This window comes from Mya arenaria, chromosome 17, assembly GCF_026914265.1.
Source record: "Mya arenaria isolate MELC-2E11 chromosome 17, ASM2691426v1".
Classification (NCBI taxonomy): Eukaryota; Metazoa; Mollusca; class Bivalvia; order Myida; family Myidae; genus Mya; species Mya arenaria.
Window position 1 is genome coordinate 50,598,105 of NC_069138.1, and position 17,926 is coordinate 50,616,030.

At 34.7% G+C, this 17,926-nt stretch overlaps 2 protein-coding genes across 2 annotated transcripts; both read left to right on the forward strand.

Moving 5' to 3' along the window:
* The first annotated feature begins 1,707 nt into the window (after positions 1-1,707).
* Positions 1,708-4,816, forward strand: LOC128223587 (uncharacterized). Its single transcript, XM_052932862.1, has 6 exons — positions 1,708-1,732; positions 2,274-2,401; positions 3,083-3,239; positions 3,344-3,527; positions 3,663-4,542; positions 4,787-4,816. The coding sequence occupies exons 1-6, from the start codon at positions 1,708-1,710 to the stop codon at positions 4,814-4,816; spliced, it is 1,404 nt and encodes a 467-aa protein (XP_052788822.1).
* On the forward strand, positions 4,788-9,163 carry LOC128224845 (uncharacterized). The gene is made up of 5 exons (XM_052934924.1): positions 4,788-5,297; positions 5,450-6,384; positions 6,660-7,002; positions 7,169-7,714; positions 8,384-9,163. Exons 1-5 carry the CDS (start codon positions 4,931-4,933, stop codon positions 8,665-8,667), a joined length of 2,475 nt encoding a protein of 824 aa, XP_052790884.1. The 5' UTR covers positions 4,788-4,930; the 3' UTR covers positions 8,668-9,163.
* Positions 9,164-17,926: the final 8,763 nt, after the last annotated feature.

Genomic DNA, 17,926 nt, shown 5'->3' on the forward strand with positions numbered 1-17,926 from the left:
TAATACATACGATGTTACCCTAGCAAACAACTCTGCGCGTATGACAATTAAAGAATCACTGCACGTTGGCCAACGTTACATTATCAACACTCCATACAAAGTCGTTGTAAGTTCAGACGATGGAATTGTCTCAACAGAGGGCAATGACACTTTCATTAGACCGTTTGTGAACAGACCGGCATTGGTAATAAAAGTTATACATTCAGCTTTTGTGCGTGACGTTTTCGGGTTGCAGCTTATATTATGCCCAGTTCAGAACGTTCTGCTTCAGACTGAGCGACTTGTCGTTAGCTGGAAGTTTGTCGATTCAAATCTTGCTTCTCTTTATAAAAACGTTGAACTAGCATTTAGTGTTTGCGTCAGTGAAAAGAATTCAATCGCAGGACGTAACAGGACATTTGTTGTACCTTACCAACCGCCTATCGATAACAACTATTCTATTTTAGAAGAATATTACTTTCTTACTAACCAGAAGTATGTTGCTGAAGTACGGATTTGTTCAAAACTGGAATGCATGAAACCGGTACAGTTGAGTGAATTCTCTATTGAGAACGACTTAATCCAGTTTTGCAGATAACCGAAGCATCTTTATTGACTGGAGACACGTGTATCCGTGTCAAATTGCAATGGTCCATTGAGGACAAGGATATTGATATAGTATTTTATCAATGGACATTAGCTCAGGACGTAGAGGGTCAAAAAACACTTCTCTCTTGGAAATCTATTCCTGATGACTCTATCGGTATAACGGTAAAATATGGTTTGGTTATATTCATAAACAGTTAAGAAAATGTCGTTGTATATTCTTAAACGCTAGTATGAATAGTCACACATTTGGAGCACAAACTACATAAACATGACTTTATCGTCAACTTGTAAACACTTGCTTATATTTATCGTTTTTAATCTTAGGTTGAGGACTGTGTTGTTCTGCCCGTCCATGGACATATTTCTTCATATGCTTGTATAAAAGCATACTCCGTCAGCGGACAATTAATAAGAAGCTGCAAAAAGCTAGCAATGTTAGACTTTGGAACTTACGACGCAAATGCTGTTTACGACTTTGATACCAGATCGGAATCTTGGACGCAAATTCAATCGGTAAAGTCATTAATTTCTGAATGTCTAATAAGCCTGTTATAATGTAGCATCGTTCAAACAAATTACAGATAAATCAATATTTTTTATGTATATTAGAATTATTTCCTCTCTCTTTATCAGATAATTCACAGTTCGAATGTTGGGGACATGTATACTTTCCTACATGACAACGAACTTGACTTCGGAACTAGTAATTTAAGGCCAGCCGCAGCAGTTATGCACGCGAATGAACGTAATGTTTCATGGTATTTGATGACCTCACGACATGTACCCTATGATTGCGACACAGATGTATCATGTTTAAAAGAAATGGTCACATCGGATGGGTTTGCTATTTTCGAAGAAACCGATGTGTTCCTTCACGCAACATTCTATTTGTGTGTTTCCTCGAACACGACAGTTGTTGAAAGAGAGAGGTATACCGAATCACTTGACGAAATAAAGTCTTGCAGTGACGGATTTATTTTAGACAACACTGCCCCCATTCCTGGGAAAATTGATATTCAAAACGTAAATGGGTATATAACTGACATTGAACATGTTGTTATCACATGGGACACTTTTTATAAAGAAAAAGGCGCTTCACTTCTTGGATATCCAGATGACATGCAACATTACTCTATCGGTGTTGGTACGTACAGTATCGTTAAAGTGCATTTAAATAATAAGTTTGCAAAACCATTTTTAGTTAAAACGCTAAAATATACAATGTGTCAGCAACGTTACATGTTCATTTACGTAAGCTACTTGATATAATTGAAGAAAGATTTATTGATATTACGATAAATTGTTTATTGGTCCATGTGTCCTTATTGATGGATATTATATATAACTAATAACCCTTAAATTGTTTTGTACAGGCTACAGTCCAAACCGAGACGATATTATTTCGTTTCGTAACAAAGGACGAGAAACGGCTGTCATGTTATCTCTAGCTGGCATCGCTGATGGGACTTCTGTTTATTTTACTGTACACGGTAATACAAAATACTCAAATTTCATTCTATTTAATAGTGTAACGAAAACAATAGATTGTTTTTCGATCATTGATTAAAAATAATGAAACAAACAGAGCACATACAAACCTTTCGAGCTTGTATTATTGAAATTCAAAAGCAGAACGTTGAAGTTAAGAGTAAATATCAAAATACTCATTGCTAGCTTTATTGCAGGTTCTGACTATTTTGGACTTTCGTCAGTGGTTGTTTCCACGGCGTTGGTTACTGACACATCACCTCCAACAGAGGGGAAAATTCACATTGAACAAAAACTTGCATACTATAGCAGTGACACAATTAACGTACGACTTGTTGGTTTTCATGATGATCACAGCGGAATTAGTTATTTCAATGTCGGAATCGGATCAAGCAATACAATGGTGGATACCTTATCAATGACAAAGTATTATTCAGATACTGTGAACATAGATCTTCATGATTCAAATATTCTAGAAGGCCATCAATACTTCATTTTGGTGCAGGTAAGCTCTTGGAAAGCAAAGAAATGTAAAAGAATCGATTTAATTAAACTTGTAAATGAAATACCGGGTAAGACAATGTATCTATGTGACAATATTACTATGGTTACTGAATTTTTACAGACAATCAACAGGGCAGATATTCCGAGTGCAATCGTGTCAAAACAATTTATCTTAGATAGAACACCACCTATAGGAGGACACGTTTTGGATGGAAACTGGGAAAGCAATGTTAATTGTTTGAGATATTTTATTACAACCAATTATTGCCTTAAATAATGTGGTTTTATTCGAGAAGACGTGTCCTAATCTGCATCAATGCATGTTGTATCGAAATATATACATATATATGTATTGTGAAGAATGTCATTATGACATAAAAGGAATGCAATTGAATACGGCTGGAACGCATGTATGCTTTCAAACAGTAGCATTATTATAGCCTGCGTGTATAAGTATACACACAATGACTTATACCTAATGATGGAGCGTTTTGTATTTCAGGTAGATCTTGACTATCAATCAGACATATACACGATCCATGCAAACTGGAAGGATTTCTCAGACATTGAAAGCGACATAGACTATTTCAATGTAGGACTTGGAACAGACCATTACGCTACAGACGTTCAAGTGTTAACAAACGTTGGATTGAAACAAGGTATGTTTAAACGTATCGTGATAGTTGTATGTGTATATTAGCAGTTTTATGTATTTTGATGAGTATGCATGTTATCGATATGTTTGTATGCATTTGGTTTTTAGATGTTTTATGGAATGGTCCATTTATTCCGGGAGAGAAATATTATACAACAGTAGAAAGCTGTAATAAAGCTGGCCTTTGTACACAAAGATCTTCAGATGGAATAATACTGGACAATTCCCCACCAATTATGGGTCGTGTTCAAGCCGGGTCTGGTATCCATCACAGCAGATATTTACCATTAAAGTCAGTATAAAATCAAAATGTTTAACAAGGTTTAAATAAGCTGTATCCATGCAATTTTACCCGTATTGACATTTTAAACATTTTTTCGAATACTTTAAGATTTTTTTCTTAATTATGTTTGATTGATATTCACAGCACGTCACTGAAATTACAATGGCCTGGATTTGAAGACCCTCAGTCTGATATCGATCATTTTAAAGTGTGTTTAGGACGTCAGAAAAACATGTGTGATATTGTTCCTTCTTTCAATGCCCTGCTTCACTCTTATATGATTAAGTCGAATATATCTTTGCCCATTAAAACGCCTATTTTTGCAACTGTGTGGGCCTTCAATGGAGTCGGAATGAACGTTTCCAGTGCATCTGATGCGATTCTCGTTGACGTAACAGCTCCGTACAACAACATAAAACCTTCAATTATGCTTGATTATAACACAGTAAAAGACAAAACCGCTCAATGGGAAAAGTCAATTATCAAAGTATTTTGGGAGTTTTTAGACGACGAAAGCCCGATATTTAATCACGAGTTATCTCACTTTACCCATCATGAAGGACACACACTCGTTGAAAAAGTACATCTCGGATCGGAAAAACACTACACCATTAGCTTAGATGGAAAGAACTGGCTGCATAATGGGGACATATATTTTGTTGTTATTACCAGTTGTAACGCAGCAGGGCTATGTTCAACAGAGAGAACAAATGATATTCTTATCGACTCGACTCCCCCACACCAGGGTGGTCTGAAACCACAAATGCTTTGGGAAAATAATAGAGATACTAATGGACTTCACTCTAATGTCTCCTTGACTTGGTATGGTTTCTACGATCAGGAATCTGGTATAGAAATATATTATGTTACTGTTTCAAGATATTTCAGCAAACAGGAACTCTCCGGTGGTGTTCTCATCCAGAACCATGATATAACATCAGAGGAACAACATGGAAACTTCACACTTACTGAAGCATTAAAACCTGATGATCTTATAATTGTTTCAGTCTGGACTGCAAACAGTGTAGGTTTAAACAGCTCGGTTGCACGTGTAACCCTGTTTGCATTGTCCAGTGAGACTTCTCCCGTTATTGAAAATCAGCGGGGAATACTCGAACTAGAGAAACACTCTTGTGACGTTCATTTTTGCAACAAGGACTGCACATGCGCGGTAGTTGGAAAACCATGTATTGAATCTGACACAAATATGACTTGCGTCGAGATTGATGCATTTAACACAACTGATATCGACTTGACACGGTTTGCAGTGTTTGGAGGCCTTCAGTTCAAGCCTTTGACTTTAACTGCCTCATCTGCTTGTCTCGCCGGTCACTGGGCGCAGGTCGAACATTCAAGAAACGTTACAGGCATTCATAGATTTGAGTGGAGCATAGGAATTCATAATCAGCCGCATGGAGAGGGGATTTTCGATTTACCAAAAAGAGTTCCCTTGGGTTGATATAGGTTTGCGACAAGAATTTGTTCACTGCCTGCCTATTAATAGATCGCTTATTCATGGCGAGCTCTACGACATTTACGTAAAAACTTGGTACGGACCAAGTGAATTTGCAATCTTTACGTCTAAATCTATTAAGGTTGATCAAACGCCACCAAGTGTGCTTAGAGGACGATATATCATCGAAGGGATGGAAAATTGTGCAACAGATCTTGACTTCATCGACTGGACTGATGAGATTTCGGCGTGTTGGTCCGGGGTCTTTAGTGAGCAACAGAGCGATATACAACATTACTTGGTTGCTTTAGGAACTTCACCGAACGGTACATACATATATAAACATGTTGATATGTTTTAGATTTAAACCGTTAGTTATCGTTTTTAAAATTAAACTTATTTCATAAGCTCATAGTAGACTTAGCTAGGAACAAGCTTTTGATTATGAGATTGTTATTGCAAGGTTGCATTGTTTCAGTCGATGACGTATTTGCATCACAGCATATGGGCTTGAAAACAAAAATTTCTATTGGTAATCTTACTTTGGAGCATGCTGTTAGATACTATTTTACTGTCACTGCCGTGAATACTGCATGGCTTCACACTTCGGTATCGTCGGACGGATTCATTGTCGATACGACCCCACCGTCAGATGGCGTTGTTTTTAATACAATTACGCATAAGAACGTTGCATACCAATCGTCTGTTACCTCTCTGGGACTTTCGTGGCATGGATTTCAGGACCATTGTTCAGGAATACAAAGTTACTATGCTGCTGTTGTGGAAAAGCAGGAGCCACCTTATTCTAGTACGAATTTCACACAAGTATACCTCAAGACGACCGTTACATTCAAGGATTTAGACTTGACTCCTGGCAGCGTTTACTACGGCGTTGTCAAGGCAATTGATGCCGCAGGACATGAAAGTGATCTTATTGCATCACCGGGGGTCATCATCGATCCTTCTCCACCTAAAGGCTACAACTGTGACCAATTTGAAGACACGGGTGTCATTGAATTCTTGGACGATTCGATGGATAATTGGACGAAGACAATTTTTGCACAATTAGACAAATATGCCGTATACAGAATTGAAGGGTCTATTGAAAATGCTTTTGTAGATTCAGTTATTCTCCAAATCAATCGTTTTATTACTAGAATCCAAACTGTTCTGAATCATCAACAAGTTACTGAATTTTCATACACGTTTGTGTCCAATCAAAGAGTAGCCCATAACATTACTTTGAGTGTTGACAATCATAATAATATCAACAACATCTTAGGAACAATTATTTTACAAAAATGTTCGTCAATTATTGAAAACAAAACAAAAGCTCTTCATGTTCGGCAAATCAGACATGATTCTGTAGGTGTTACAGCTATGATTCAGGATAAAGAAAGTGATCTGAAAATGGTATGAAATAGAAATTGCAATTTTTAAACTTAAAGTTCATTTGCTTGGATACGTTTAACATGATTATAATAACACTCCTTCAAATTATAATATCGGTAAAACAGGATTGTTTTGAACGTTTTATTTAGGTATTTGATTATTTATTACTAAATTGCATGTTATTATACCTGCTGTGACTAGTAGGGATGTCCATGCATATGATGTATATTAGTGCTTTTTTTCGGATACAAAACTAATGGTAATGACTTTCATGCCTTTTTATGATATCATTCCAGGTACAAATTGGTGCTGGAACTACACCTGGGGGCTTTCAAATTCAGCCATTAAGTCCACTTCATGTTGATATAATGAGTGGGATTATTAAAGGCCATCTTGTTCATGCGATGAAATTATATACGACGGTTATAGCTGAGAATCATGCAGGCCTGGTATCTGTTTTCCAGTTAACAGAACCGATTATTATTGACTACACTTCTCCGATTATCACCGATGTGGAGGCTTTAGCAACGGTAGTCTATGTAAATGAGTCGGGTGAAATCGCGTCGAGAGTGCAGGTTAATGCAACCTGGAATGTGGTAGACGATGAGAGCGATATTAAACATTGTACTTGTTGTATTGGTAAGTCTTACTGCAACCTATTAGTTGGTATACAAAGTAATTTGAAGTTTGCTAGAGGAAAAAATGGTCAGTTTATACTTCTACAAGGAAATCACTAAGATATTACAAGTTTGACTGATACAACACGATGTGTGTAACTCATACTCAACATTCGATTATGTTGCAGGAATGTTTCCAAACAAAGACAATGTACAAGACCAGTGGTATGCAGATACTCTGTCATCGTGTGAGTCGAACCTCCTGCAGCTTAACCACGGCGATAAGGTCTACGTCAATATCAACTGTGTCAATAATGTTGAGCTCGCAACGATAACATCTATAGCTTCTAGTACGGTATATATGGACTTTATTACCTCAAACCAAGCAACAGTTAACATTTTGCCAGCAAACGAAGGTCTGATCAGCTCAATACCGCTTACTGTAGGCCCGACTAAATTACAATCAAACACATCTATGGTACAAATCAGTTGGTCAGGATTCGAAGATATATCCGGTATTGACTTTTACGAATATTGTATATCGGACGAAAGAAATGCAACCATTGTAGACTGGACAAATGTTCACTTGAAGACAGTGGCAACTACTCGCGGACTAACATTACACAATACGGAAACATTGAACGTAAGCGTCAGGGCTACAAACACTGGACATTATAGAAGTGAGGCCGTTAATGCTTCGTTATTCACCATCAGCCAACCTCCAGCCTTGTCAGGTGAGACTATATGATACCCTACAACAACTTCTAATAATTATGTCAAGTTTATCAACTAATTTAAGAAAAACTTTGATTCAGACTAAAGTTAATTATTGATTAATAAAAAGGCGCATAAAACGATAACATCGAAAGAAACATGATTTTATCACAGAATTCGTACTACTTAAAACATTGGCTAAGAAAGTCATCTGCAACAAGCGTTGACCGAAAACAACATAGTCATATGCTAGGATTTTATTAGACTGACTGCTGCTCACAGCGGTTTATAAATATCAATCGTTTCAAACTTGAAGTAGAAACCTTTTTAACGACTTCTTTGCATTTACATTGCATATGTAATTAATATTATTCCGAATTGTCTACATTATGGCAGTCTACTTCGATTAACTTGTTTAGAACAATGATACTGCTCGATTTTTTTTATGGTTGTTACATTAAACTTTTAACATGATTGCAAGTTTAACTATGTCCATGGATTAATATTGTTCCATTGTAGCTAAACATTTAAAGTAGGCTTACACAAGAATTTAGGAATAATAGTCATAGGTTATGCCAAGCTTATCATAGGAAAACAATGTGGGCTTAGTTAGTCTTCTTAAATTACTGTAGAACTTGTTAGGCTGAACATCTATGATATCTTGCAAACAATCATTTATATAATTTCAGGAAGTCCAATGCTTACATCTCGAAACAAGCATCTTATTCACATCGACTGGGAACAGGCATTCGATACACTTCCTGAAATTCCAGTTCTGTATAGCCTCGTTGTGGGATCGAAAGAAGGATTCACCGATATTCTTGACATCAGCTATTACACCGGACATACATATGATATTGTGGCTCCGTCGTCTACGCTGATTTCTCCGAAGATATCAGAGCTATTCTTTACCATAACATGTGCTTATCCAACAGGGATTTCGAGCGTTTACAGGACAATATTCACAATGTAATATTTTACTTGTTAGTCGCAACGCGTTGTTGTTACAAAGCTGTGTGTTTAACATTTTATTATTTAGCTTAGCTTTCAATATATTCATATATATACCTTACTGCTGTGTGCTTTTTATTTTTTATATTATCTTTATTTTATTTGTTTCCTAATTACTTTCATCGAATGACATTTAAAATACAATTTACAATTCAAATTACATTTTATAATTTCTTTATGTTATGCCGTCCAATATATGTGCTGTATAATTATCTAGTATATATTTTCTTTGTGGCTTATTTTTCCATTCTTTGACTTTCTTTATGTTCGTGTACTTTTATATCATTCCTTCTAAGGTATTTGTTTTGTGGGTATCTCTATGCTTGCGTATATATGCCTTGTGCCATTTTTTCCAATCAGTGATTTACTTTTGATTTGTTGTTGTCTGTTTTTACACTACGTTGAGACGAGTTTTATTGATGCACTTCCTTTTATTTTCTAATAAAAATCATTGTGTGGGATGTTTTCTGTTTCCTACAATAATCTATATATCTTATTGTATGACGCGTGGAGTGTAAGTCCGAGAGAACAAAATCAAACAATAAATGATATCCATACAAAACATGACCACCACATCACATATCAATATAATCGTTTACTTACTTAGTAATTATATGATTACTTAGTTAAACACACATTTTACATTTCAAAAAGGGGTTACATATTTGCAAAATTGAAAAAAATATTGAAACAGTACAATTATATTCTCCAAAGCTATCAATTTAGTTACATTCAATTATTACGGCGTCAAGCTTATTAAATTGTTATGACGACTTATTTGTGTCCACAAACTATGTGAACATTATACGTTGATTTAATTACCGTAAAGTCGACCTACCGTATTAACATAATTTGTGGACAGACATATACTAACTTACATGTTTACAGTATATATGCAAAATGCTACAGAAACTTGCTGAGTAGCAAAAAGTTTAATACTATGTTGATAACACAGCAAAATATATTTAGGTAGAAACGTTTGATTTTTTCGGACGACGTAGAGGTGGATCTAGTTTGTTTATGTATATTTAGGTAAAATTCAAATATGGACAGAAAATGGCCTTTTACGAAAGTACCTCAAAACTGATAAATTAATAATTCAAACCAGTTGAACGTTTAAATGTAAAACCCTTTATATGCTCAGAAGAAAAAGTTATGTCAGCACTTCTACTTTGTGAAATAAATTTCGAAATTAATACTATTAACGTAAATCGATTTGACTTAGCACTTAGTTAATTTAATATCCAACATTTGTAAGCAATTTAAACAGACAATACATGATTTAAGTATTTTACACTTCGTAATTAGCATAGGGATCCAAATGAAAAATTCTGTCGATGTCAATATCAAGTGTGGCTACCCCTCGCTTCAATAACATCAACACACCGACGTCTCATGCTGTTTATTAGTGTACAAATAACGTGAAGCGTTATTCTGGCCTATTCCTCCTGTAAGGCCCGCTCAAGGTCCGCAACCTTATGACGTCATCTCTGCTACGTTTTACGTCCAAGATAATCCCATATATACTATATATAATTCCTTTTTTCAATGCCGTCTTATCCAGCAAAGACGTTGGCGAGCTCAATTAAAACGTGCTGCACTCAGCGGAATGCCAACGTAAGGGCGACGAGCAGGAAGTCGTGCGGCATTCAGACGATTATGTGCAGTGAAAACCAATTCTGGTTCCTGTGGCAGTTCTCAATTGATTTACGATCTTCTGGGCAGCCATGAAACGATGACATCGAGACGACATCGAAATGTTGTGTCCAGATCATTTCAATATGGCCACTACAAAATGACCATACCGATTAACGTGTGCACGTGCACCACGTGAATTTCGAAAAGAAGCTAAACCTCTGTATGCAGTGGCAAATCATGCATTAGCCAATGTATAGATGATGAATAGGTCAACATCATGTTGTTTAGATGTATTTAATAAAACTATTTTCAAAAGTTTACTAAGTACAAAAATGAAAATACTAACTAAACTTTTTCTTCCGATTATATGTTATCATATGTGAACCCTAATTTACTTAATTTCTCATGTGCATACCTCTTGATTAAATCCATTAAAATAATTCTTGTTCGGGCATCAGCAATATTTATTTAAAAACTACAGAAACAAGCTCAGTAGACAAAAGTTTAAACATAAACCCCGTTTAATGGCACAGGGAAAACGCCAAAGACATAGAACACATAAAATCACAAACACGAAACATGTAAACAACAGCACAAAATTCCACAAACAACACAGTGCGTATAAACTATATGTATATCAATGTTAGGTAACGCATTGGAACGGTCAGTAAAATGTAAATTTACTGGGGGTTTAACCAGTTTACATGCACAAACCTCACTCTTATCCAAACAATCCGAAATAAAGTAAGAATGTAAAAGGATCGAAACATATATAAACCTAATCAAGAAGCTTCAGATAAAAAAAAATGAAAATCTAAATAAACAAATCATCTAAATTGATAAACTAACTTCAATCCAGGATTTGTCGATACATTTGGAATTAACGTTTTGTTAAAAGGTGTTATTGTTATATCACAAAAATTATTTTCAGAGCTTAATTGTTTGGTGGTAGGTCGAGAAAACCCAGGTGCACTTATACAACACACTCAATAATTGTTACAGATGAGCTTACTTCAAATATTCAACAACAAGATATAGACGTGATAAGACGTACACCGAAAACTTCCTGGTGGAAAAACAGAGCACACCTAACATATAGGAAAAGTCATTCAAATATCTTAAATCGAAAATGGAATTTAATTTTAGGACCAACGTACCGATCTTCAAAAATGTTATTAATATTGTTTCTTAGAGTAAGTATGTTTTTTGAACAGTATGTTTTTCGAAAAGTGGAGTATTGTTACAAAATGATATCTACAGAAAGTAAATCAAATGACAATAAACTATCTACACATTAACACAATAATTACTGACAAACAAAGGTGGTGCAATTGTCCTGGGTACTTACAGTAATAATTTTCGTTTTCTCTATTTCGCAATTTCCATTAAATGGATCTACATATTTGTTTTGTGCCTATTTCAATGTAAATAAAAGACACCCAACTGGTTCTGGCCTAACTGAATTGAGAATCGACCAACATATAAAATACTTATGAATTATTAAAAGAATAATATTTTCTTACATATTCTGAACACGAAATATGCCAATTTACATGAAATGCATTCGTTTGACATATGAATAAACCTTTAGATCCGTCTAATGGTATTTTATGATTACAAAGGCATTTTTGACTTATTATTGGTTCGCTGTAGTTCGACATGAAAGCTACAGAAGGATTGGTTATACAATAGCATATCATGCATTTTGGGTCCTTCGGACGTATATTTGCGTTAACAGCTTAATGGGTATTTCATTCAATAGCATTTGAGGAAGCAATAATACACATTAATGACGGTATTTCAAAAATGTTTATTAGGAAGACATTGATTTGCGCATTTTCAATACAAAATATGATCTCACACAAATTACATCATAACGGATGTAATATTGAAATGACACGCACATTTACCTTGCTAATCCTACCTTCTGTAACGATAAAAGTTTACTGAACGAATACATACATCATATGTTAGAAGTTACGCGCGCTTTACCGGATCGCCAGCAAATTTGCCTTGTGTAAAGACAAAACTCTTCACACGCCAGTCGGAAAAAGAATTGTGCTTATGACTGCTATATCATCAGTGCGCTCATCAGCGGAGAGCAAAAAAGGGAGAACGGTATCATTTACGGAAATGTTTACTCGACCGGACATTGTGGTGCTTATTTTATGAACCTTAGCATTCGCTCTTCAGACTCTAATATTCTAGCGTTAATTCTTACGAAATATCATTGCTGAATGGCAATTGAATATTCTAAAATGGAAAACTTAGGAGCATCATCGTCGTCCTTGTGAAATAATAGCCTGTTCCGAAATGAACAGTTCCGAAATGACGTCAGGCGACTTGGCTCCACAATCGCCACGATTAACAAAAAACTGTTTGACTGGAATGCCGACACGCGCAATTGTCCAGTTGCAATAAATGACGTCATTGTGAAGGAATCACCAGCTTAAAAGCTGAAGGAGCCGAAATGTATAATACCACAGAGGCAAAAACACATTCCTTTAAACATAAGCATTTGTCCCCAATTTTAATAGCTTATCCTATTTTAATTACTTTTTTCCAAAAATGCTCTGAAACGTGCATTGGATAGTGTGTACATGCTAGTTCAGGGAGAGTTACTTATATTGATTTCTGGACAAATACTTATGACTGTTATTACAGATTTCATATCAACGCACATGTATTAGTATTGTAGAAAAAACAACTTGGCCGAAATGGAACCAAACAATGACGAACATAAACTGTGCACATGTTAACTGTTTAAAGCAACGTATTTGTCTGGAAAGGATGTAATCTGAAAACTGTAAACTAACCCGTTTAAATGCAGCCATATCTGTTAACTTTTAATCAGCTGTATGTGTAAAAAGCGGCGCCGATTTATGATTATCGAATGTTCGGGCGCCGATGTCATTTCAAAAGACTTTTTTGTGTCGTATACTATACAGTATTATACTTTGAAATTGGCTAACCATACATACTGGAACACGAGAGTCAGGTGCAATGGTTTTCTTGCTCAAATAATGATTTAAACTTAAAATTGTGACAAACCTATTTGTACAGTTATTTTTTTTAAGATGTGCCTAAAAAAATTAACGTGCATGCCAGCTGGGTGGGGGGGACACGGGCTCTGTCATGTTCAAATTGATCAATATTTTCAAAAGCTGTTTATTCCACGGATGAAAAATAATCATTAAACTGGGTTTTAAACGATATAAATGCTGTAAGTGGTCACCAGCTATCAATTATTTCATGTTCAAATGTATATGGCTTACTCATTTGTGCATTTAATACCTTTACTCAAGTCACAGTCTCAAGCAATTATAACGGTTACAGTTCTTTATTATTGTTCTAAAGGTAACTGTTATTTGTTTTCACATAATGCATATAAGAAAGGCTGGTAAACTATATTAGCAAATTAAGGTGTCCGAACAAAAGCTAGGTCAATAACCAATTCCTGGTGATCCCATACTATTTTCGTCAGTTTGAATGGGAAGTATGTGTTATATCTACTGGCCTAATTATTTTCCTATGGCGCTATTAAAGGAGCTTATTGTATTTCCATAAAATCTTCCGAACCATGTTCCAAGAACTGTGGCATAAAGAATTTTTGATGTGCTATGAAGAGAAAAAGTTTTATTTCATAAGTCTATGCGGGAGCAATAATCTCTCTGCACCGGTTGTCACAAACATTGTCCGTTTTGTCGATCGCCGTCAAAACAGTTGGTTGCAGCACAGGCAAGATTGAGGGAATTCCCAAGAAGAACAGTCTAATGTACGTGGGGTTTCCGTCATGGGGCCCCATCAACCTGGAATAAGGTGGATAACTGTCGCCCGCCCTTTTCAAGGCCACCAATATTAGTATTTTCACACTTTTCAAAATAGCCACCTGCCCAACAAAAGCCAAGCAGAACATATCGTTTCTTAATATCTATCCTAAATACTAGTTTAACGAATTGAAAACATTTCGGTATATTTTAATGTTCTTTATCCTAAAATGTAAGTAAGCCACCGGTTATCGTCACAAAGGAAGAACACTAACATCTAGCTCCTTAGTGCTTTGTTTATGTTTAATGATTAAAAAAATCATTACACATGTTATATAAATAGATAAGGCAAACATATCCAGAAATTCTCTAAACAGCTCTAAACCACATTTGCCCTAAAATAGCAAGTATTTCCTTACACAAGTAACAAAATCGTTCACCTTTTTCACTGCCAAAAAGGAGAAATACTAAGCTATGATAGTTCCTTATTATAGAAAATACTTGACAGTGTTGTACATCCTTATTATATACTTGTGATTTTGATCCATATTTCCTTATTATGTACGCATTACATGCTTCTCACTTCCTTATTATTGTGATGAAACAAAGCCATATTTGATTCAATTTAATATTTTGTTTCAAATATATTTATCCTGCAACACAGGCAATTTAAAAGAATAATTCAAATGAACTCCACGAAAGCAAAACAAACAAACATTTATTTATTTATTTATTTAAAAAAAAACATGATTGACTATTGAGTCTAAATATGCATGTTTGTTGCATTACCGGGAAACAAATGAGAAATTTGCCAAAACAAAACATATGTTACAAATTATCTTAAACTTATCATGTTTGTTAATAATCAGATCTGTATACATTTGATAATGTATTCATGTAAATATACAGTTCAGTTCTTAAAACATTCTGCTTTCTTGTTTGATCTAAATCATTTTATTTTGACATTTATCTTGACTTTGTCAAGATTTCAGTAGTTACACTGTATTAATTAAACAGGCCTGATATGACTCTTTTTGTGTTTATATTCATACATTTTCCAGTTTTCACATTATTCATAAGTTGTTATGTTCTTAACAGAAATACTGGTATTTGCCTATAAATAAGTTTAAATGACTTCGAATTAACAAAAAGTCTTTATTTTTATTTTCTATGATAGTGGAATTGTTGTTTTGTTTGAACGCGTACTAGTCCGGACTACCTTTCGGCAAAGAAAATGGGAAAATAAAGTTAAATTATGTTACATAACACATGGCAGCGGGTTGAAAAAAGCACATTTTTTTATTTAAATAGGTAAAATCTCTTATAAGAAAATCCAATTTTGAGTGATGATTTTGATTAACTAGAAAACCACATGAACATTCATTTCAAGTAACTATGAAACATCTGCTACTAGTAAAAACATTCTATTTTACGCATTTAAAATATCTTGTGAAAATAATTCGAGATCTTACAACAAAAAACAAAAAATTGAGAAAACAAAATACCAAAAATGAAATTCCTCAGTTTTTTAAGTAGAAAGGAAACCAGACATTTTCATAAGTTTTTTGTTGATTGCAGTGGTGAATTGAGTATTTTATGACTTTGTTTTATTGGGAAAACAATTGAGCAAAATAAGTATGTTTTTCAAAGATATGGCGATACAATATCGAATCTGTTCACGGTCGTTTTAATGCTATTACTTCCAAGTAACAAAACTATACGGGTTTGTAAAAGATGAAAAATAACTTGTTAAATTAATCAAGACTGTACTGATCTGTCTAAAAATAAGTGTTAACTATTTCAAAGTGAATACTATGGGAATGTTTTATTGATGTGCATGAAAATGTCTGAAAACTGAAATGGCTCTCACAATATGTTATATTCAAATTCAAGGCTTTGGTTTTATTCGTTGGCTGTTTGGTATACAATATTGTCACCTTGAACTAAATTATACGCAGTGTAAAACATATTAATTCCTAATTATTGATGTGTTATTCAGCTACTTAATGAAAGAAAATGATAAAAAAAATGAGACACAGAAGTATCAAAGTAGTAATAAACGGTTATTTTAACTGTTCACACAATTCGGATTTCAGTGCAACAGAAAACTTAAATATTAAAGCCAGCGTTTCAGTTCGTCGGGCGATTGATAAAATCTTTCGTCCCCCAAAAGTCATAGCCAGAGCCAGTGTGTCAACATTTTCATCGGTTTCGACCAAGATGTTCAAATTCCTTTCGCAAACCGGGATGTTTTTATCCCTTCTGACTTCTTCATTTGTAACATGTTCGAAAATTCCATTGTTTCCATTCTGTTAGTCACTTATCTCTTTAGAAGAATGCGTGCCTTCTTGTTGAGAAGCTTGATTTTTCTGTCTTTATTTTATTTTGTGTCTCTTATGTGTCATACGCCCATATTCATACTGATGATGGTCAAAAGTTTCGAAAACTATCCAAGGTTTACAAGCTTTAACATCAGTTGGTACATTTTCGAACAGTTCTTGCGATAAGGCAGATTTTTGTGTTCTCACACTGGGGGATAGACATGCTATATATGTCCTCGTTAGCCATCTTTGTACAAATAGCAGTTATGAAATACCCCTAATATAGACTATCCGCTTTTATATCTTTTGCTATATGCTTAAACTGTTATAATACAAAGGGATATATTCACTGAAATGTTTATGATGCTCATTGTTAGAAACAAAACACTTCCGCGTTTTTCTTGCAATATAATTTCAAGCTGCTATTTCGCGAGTAGCATTCGTTATTCCTCTATTCAGTTTATGTCAAACATGTCAGACACAGCTATAAGCTTAAAAGCAATCTTATTGTATCGTGGTAGATCGTATACAACACTGTGAATCTCACATAACGAAACATAGAATTTACATAAGAAAACAGAGTAGCAAGCCCACTATTAGCGTTGTGAGAAAACGTTCTTCATTAGTTCATAAAAGTGTGAAAGCAAAAGACAATAATTACCATAAAACCCCTTAAAACGATGTAAGAAACAAAAACGAATGCCTAATGTTACTTTCTTAAAAGCTAAAACTTGAAAAATATAAAGTAAATTACTTGAATATCAATTCAGAACGCTGTGGCAGAGAGGAAATCGTTCTTCGCTATATTTGCGATAAAATTCCCAACTAGGAGACCTTTGGTGGAATCATCTCAGTGTGGAAGCAGAAATACGGACGCTGTTGCAATTTGGCATAATTTTCAAACAAATATTATCAAAGTCAATGAAAACTCTAAATTTGAACAAAGGTGTTTGTTTAAAGTCCATTGTGACTATAGTATGTATGCCTTCTTTTCGTAGGTATTTTTTCTGAAAACTCAATGTTATCATATTTGACGAATACGAGCCCTTATTTTTATTTAATATACTTTTTGCTGTTTGCGCCTGACTTTATTTAATGAAAATGGTCTTCCCAAATTAATTTATATTAATCTTTTAACGACGCACAACTTTTACAGCGCGTAGGGTGAAATGTAAAACGGCAAACTGTACGGTAACAATATCTATACTATTTGGATTTTCAGACAAACGTCGGTTATAGCACTTTGATTAGGATTGTTTTTAACTATATATATTGATATTTTCTCATTATGTTCAACACAATCAGAAAATTGCCATGAAGTTGCTGCCGTTTTAGTAAACGACATGCGCTACAAGTTTACCTCATCTATCAGAGCTGCCATTTATTTTTATACAATATATCTGTCTTTTGAAATAAGAGACTATACTCAACTGATCTCTTAAAGAATGCCCATCTAAGTGGATCTTAAACTGAAGCATGTTCCGGCATTGTGTAT